This window comes from Nicotiana attenuata, unplaced genomic scaffold, assembly GCF_001879085.1.
Source record: "Nicotiana attenuata strain UT unplaced genomic scaffold, NIATTr2, whole genome shotgun sequence".
Lineage (NCBI taxonomy): Eukaryota > Viridiplantae > Streptophyta > Magnoliopsida > Solanales > Solanaceae > Nicotiana > Nicotiana attenuata.
Window position 1 is genome coordinate 15,295 of NW_017674684.1, and position 6,308 is coordinate 21,602.

At 35.8% G+C, this 6,308-nt stretch overlaps 1 protein-coding gene across 1 annotated transcript; it reads right to left on the minus strand.

Moving 5' to 3' along the window:
* Positions 1 to 3,718: 3,718 nt before the first annotated feature.
* Positions 3,719 to 5,785, minus strand: LOC109219115 (probable carboxylesterase SOBER1-like; the record flags this gene model as incomplete). The annotated part of the gene is given in 5 exon segments (XM_019383534.1): positions 3,719 to 4,081; positions 4,165 to 4,272; positions 5,027 to 5,148; positions 5,233 to 5,356; positions 5,733 to 5,785. Coding segments are annotated over 5 exon segments (497 nt in total), but the record flags the coding sequence as incomplete, so codon positions are not given.
* Between the last annotated feature and the right edge of the window lie 523 nt (positions 5,786 to 6,308).

Here is a 6,308-nt window from a genome sequence, read left to right on the forward strand (position 1 = left end):
GCTTGAAATTGTTAGTGTTTTGGTTCATTGCTGGAATTTCAAACATGTTCCTGAACTTGCTGTGTTGATTGAGTTATTACTGGATTTCAACTTCTTCCTGGGCTGCAGTTGCAACTGTTACTGCTACTGATCTTTTCCTTTTCTTATTTGCAATTACCAGGTACACATTTGAATCTGCCCTGCTGTAACATTAAGCTTGAAATGGAATACAAATGTTCATCTGTTTGATCTTGAAGTGTGCTGTTTGGACTGTGATGTATTGATAGTTAAATAGGTGTTAGGTTTAATCAGCATAGTCAAATCAATTTTGTAGTATGTGTGTATATACTGGACTGTTAACTGGACTATTCGTATGGACTGTGCAGTGAGATTTGATTCTAAGTATAGCAATTCGCATGTTGGAACCTAATGTCTATTTTCTGCAATGAGATTTATGATTGGACTGTTTCGATTTTTGTTTCATGTCAATAGGATTGCCTTAGCAGTTATTTGTATGAACTTTTGGACTTGAACCTCTTAAGTTTGATATCTCCATATTCTTAGTAATCACCTTAGTCTATGTTATTCCGTATATATTTCTGAAATTAGTTGCAGCCAGTAGTAGATACAATGGAACAACTTGAAAGAGGTTCGTTAGCATTTCTCCGTGTGAACTCGCTTAAGTTCCCGTACTAATAGTTGCTAACAGACATTAGCTTAAATAGTCACCACGAAACATTAAAGCTCCTGGTGCATTTACTGATGCATAATGAAGTAAGTATAAAACCAGCAAAATAATTGCCTGATTTACTGATGCATTGGCATAATTCTCTAGTACACATATAAAGTGCATTCTAACGTGGTCCAGAGCTGTTAAAGCTGAACTGGACGGGCCATCTAGGCTTGTTCTCATGGGATGAAGCCTCTGTCCAGTCAGCCTTTCCCGTTATCAAGCAACACTAAAATGGTATTGGGCCAAAGCTAAAGCCCAGGTTTATCCAAAATTTACTGACCCAATATAGAAAGGTTATAGCCACTTTAGGATTCCCTTTAAAATAAATGATAAACGAGACGAGCCTCGCCGAATAAAACACACAAATTGCGGGGCCCTCATTAATTGCTTATATCAAAATATTTAGACTTCGGGATGTGCCATTTAGCGAATTTCATGGCTCCCCGCGCAGTTAATAAACGCGTAGCTACTTTAGGCGCGCATTTTAAATAAAATCACCTTCCTAGAACAGGGGTGCACATTTATGTGACCCAAATCCAAATCTCAACGAAGTCGAAATGTGTTAACAATCACGGGTGCACTGGTGCGACGTGGTGTGAGGCGCATTTCCACGACGTTGCAATTCGTTTAAAAATCGAATAAATAAAAATAAAAGCGGTTTACTAATAAAAGCACATAAGCTAGAACATATTTCGAAATCAGATAAAATCAAAATACAACAGTTGAGCGACCGTGCTAGAACCACGGAACCCGGGAATGCCTAACACCTTCTCCCGGGTTAACAGAATTCCTTACTCGGAGTTCTGGTTCGCGGACTGTTAACAGAGTCATAATTTCCTCGGATCAGGATTCAACAGGTGACTTGGGACACCATTAATTTCCCAAGTGGCGACTCTGAATATTAATAATAAATCCCGTTCCGATTATCACTTCAAGTTGGAAATAACTCCCTTTATTATACCCTTGCGGGTGTAGTAAGTAAAAAGGAGGTGTGACACTGGGCAGGAAAAAAAAGGATATAACGCCATTATTTCTGGCGTTATATCACTCACAGTGTATAACGCCAGAAATAGTGGCGCTATATATTAACGGTGCTGTTACCGTTTATATATAGCGCCACTATTTCTGGCGCTATATACATTTTTGTTACCTTTTTTTTTTTTACACCTACCTATGTGTTTTGAGTCCAAAATACCAACATTTTGGTTTCCGACTCCTAATTCCTGTATTATATTTCCGCATAAGTGTAAATTTATTTCAAGAAAAAAAATTAGGGTAAGGTGCTTCCTTCTTTTGGTGTGTATTTTTGTATTAGAAAGACTTGTATACTCTTATGTTTTGATTTGACATGTCTTGTGTTTTGCTTTATTTATCATAGATCAATTTATATCATTGTTTGTTAAAGGAACAACCCAGTAATTATGAAATCGAGACTTGAAGTGAAGTTCATGAATTTAAAATTTTCTTACTTTATGCCAACTATGTAAAAAACCACAAATAAACATTTAAAATAAATAAATTTACTAAATATTGTACCAATTTATCAATACATAGTTATTAATTATTGGAAAGTCATTAAAGTGAGGAAAAAAGCAGAAAAAAGGAGTGTGTTGTATTTTTAGTAGACAAAATAAGAATCGCATTATTATTTATTTATTTATTTTTGCATTATTTTCCTCTCCACTTTCTCATCAGAAATGATTCCCTCTTGCCATTTTAGGAAGAGAAGTTTGGGCTGATAAAGTATTGGGCTTGGGTCGGTCCTTTTTAGGGAGAAATTCAAAAATAGCCAGATTTGCAAGTGGTTATTCAAAAATAGCCACAATTTCAAAAGTAATCGAAATTTAGCCACTTTTCATGTTAAGATAAATCTGAACGAAAACAATGTTCAAAATCCGAAAAATACTCCAGCATAATATACTGGAGTTCCAGCATAAGTATACTGGAACTCCAATATATTATAATGGAGTTCCAACATAAGTATACTGGAACTCCAGCATATTATAATGGAGTTCCCGCATAAGTATAATGGAGTTCCAGCATAATATACCGGTCCAGTATATTATGCTGGAAGTTCATACACAAGTGCTCCAGTCTCCAGTATATTATGCTGGAACTTTCCGCGTGTTGAAGTTTCAGCATAATATGCTGGGAGTTCATACACAGGTGCATCGATCTCCAGTATATATGTTGGACCGGTCCATGTTGCAGCAAAATAGTGACTAGTTTTCAATCGATCATCAGAAGAAAAATTAGGCCAAAAATTAGGATACATTCTGGGAAAATCAAACTTCCATCGAAGAGAAGCAAATGAAAGGCTTTCATAAAAATTCTCGTAGGACTTCGCAAATGCTGGCTATTTTTAAATGGCCAGTCCGAAAACTGGCTAGCCCGTGCTATTTTAAGTTTTAACCTTTTTTTTAAGTTAATGGGCCTAAGTGGATCATATGAACGTGAAGTAATGATTTTCAATTTTTCATGTTCGGTATCAAACCCACGATTTCTTCTCATACAATCATAGATCATAATTAGTAATTATGGTAACTATAGTAGTATCATTTTACAAACTATAGTTTGACACATGTTTCCTCTACAATTGATGTATTCACCAACTCATATTTTAAAATATGTAATACACCTATATACAAAAAAAAAAAAAAAAAAAATCGGCTATTATTTTTTGGAGCGGCCAAAAAAGTATATTTCTCAAAAATTTTAATATTTGTATTTACCAACTCATTATAATTCTCAAGCTCTTAAAATGGAAGAACTCTACGTATTTACTTTTTATTGCTTTCGTGTCAGCTTTCTGATTGCAGTACCTAGTGTATTTAATTTTGTATTTTTGCTTTGATTTTCTAATCGGTGAGCTTGTTTTTATTGCCCTTCCTTTTACCTACCTTAAGCCGTGCGTACGCACTACCCTTCCTAGACCCCACTTGTGAGATTACACTGGATTTATTGTTGTTGTTGTCGTCCGCTCTGTAATAATTCCGGAATCCAAACTATAATCCAACAATTTTCTTTCAATTTAACAGTTCAACTACTTGTCCCATATTTCATAAGTACAATTGTGAATGAGTCAACAAATACAGTAGAAGAATTAATATGTGAATGAGAAGGCATTCCAACTCAATATAAATATTGTAATATGAAGCAAGCTCATCACACAAACAATTAAGCAGCAAATGAACAACAGTTTTTGAACTCAAGAGCTTGATTGTATGAAATGGTTTGAAGACGATTGAATGAACAGCAAATCGAATATCATGTGGATCTTTAAGAATTGCTTTGAAGACGAGTCTTGATCCACAATTCCAAGTTCTTCAACTCCTCGTTGTTTTTCGAATGAGCAAGACCGGGGTAAGCCTAACGAATATGGAAGACAATGGCTTATTGGCCATACATTCGTGAAAGATAAATGAAACGATCCGATAGCCATGAGTAATTACCTTGAATTCGCAAGTCATACCAGCTCGCTCCAGGAAAGGTGGTCCTGCTTGTCCGGCTTCAAATAGTACTGTCCTATCAGCGATACCATGAGACCACAAAATAGGAGTCTGCTCAAAGAGTTTTGATGTTAGACATTATAAAACGCGGAAACTAATCAACAACAACAACAATAACGACCCAGTAAAATTCCACAAGTGGGGTCTGGGGAGGGTAGTGTGTACGCAGACCTTACCCCTACCACGAAGGAGTAGAGGGGATGTTTCCGCAAAACCCTCGGCTCAAGAAAAACACGGAAACTAATCAAGAAATACAAATCAAATGGTAAGATTGCAGCGCGTGATGTGTGACTTAGGTGCATGTCACGAGTTTGAACCTTCTGGTAATTAAGTGGAGAATTGTCGAGGGGCAAACCAAATTATCCACCGAGTTTCGAACTGTGCACCAGCAGGCCCTCGAGCATTTCTTGATTATTAAAAAAAAAAAAGGTTTCTCGAGATAACATATCTTCCAATCTTCAACATCATTATTCAAATTACAAATAGCCAAATACTATTTGACGGGCATCTCCATACAGGGCGGAGGCACGGTTTTATATATCTAGGTAGAAATGAGGAACAAGTGCTAAATTCGTTCTATAGCATTGTATCATATTGTCATATATACATCCTAAGTAGTGAAACAGTTAGCAGATCAGGGATCATAATAATAAAGTCTTATGTAACCCCTGCCTTTTGCGGCTTTGCACACACTTAAGACTCCCTCCACATAAGAAAGCAACCAACTTTAGGACAAGAATAACATATGCGACTTCAAAACTAAATTTTAGAAAATTATAAGTAGAAGTTAGTATCAGACAATTACCTTTTTAGCTTCAGGAGTTTGTTTCTCTAATATAGAAGAATTAAAGGGGACCCATCCGCTAAATACGGCACCTCCTCCTAGAGTTTTTGGGTACAGAAGAACACTTGCTAATGTTAATGCACCTACAAAATCAAGTATAAGTTGAAAGTTTAGTGTATTTATTAGCAATACGAAAACTTGAGAGGGAGAAAGAGAGAGAGAGAGACCTCCCTGACTAAATCCACATATGAAAACGTTATTAGGATTAGTGCCAGCATCAATTTCTTTATCGATCATTGCATGAACATTCTTAACCGCTTTGAGCAGACCACTATCATCGTTTGGCGAACTCTGGTACATGGTATTAAACATTAAATTATATGGAAAGTGGAAACAATATCAATAAGCATAAGTACAATCATGTCTTTGTTCTGAAGCCACATCTCAGACAACATAAATATAAGAATTTTGATGGAGGTAAAGTATGACTATTCCTCACAAATATCATAGTATTCAACAACATGCTTGTGTTCCAGATGAGACATTATTGCTAATTGTCTACACGTCAAGAGGAATAAGTTTGAAGTATAATAAAGTTATATCTTTGAATTCTCAGTATCATCCATGCAGATAACACCGTTGGGCATGATCACAAGGAATCTTCTTTGAGAAAAGAAAAAGTAAAAGGATATACGAGGAATGAAAGGTGTGAAAGAGAAGAACTTACAGCTGTCACTGGTATTTCATGAATGTCAAACCATGACGGCATGACAGCACCATCTACAGTAAAGTAAGACAAGAAATAGTTTAGACTGTAGATATAATAAGTATCACCAATATTAGAGTGAAAAAGCTGGCAATGTTACCATAATATTTATTTGAAATGAATGTTACCATAATAATATTTACAAATAACACAATCACTATTCCGTTGGAATTTGTTATATTGCGAGATGATAATAAATGGACAAGGTCAAATATCTAGCAAAAGCAATTTCCAGTGAAGGACCAACAATCATACTGTCACTTTAGTAGGAAAACAATTGGAAGACTACAACATCTTACAGACATGTTAGTGTATCAACCCTGCTCAAACATTATTGTCCTTAATGGAGAATCTACATATTCCCTCATGGAAATGAAAGCTCCAGTAGAAAACCAAGCGAGACAGGCATCATAGTATTTCGGCACACATGATGGCGTTAAAAATCTAGTGTTCTTCTTACAAACTTCCTTTGTACCATTTTTAGATACAATAATATGATCCATCATAAAGTTTATGGAGAATGCTCTTTGACGTTGT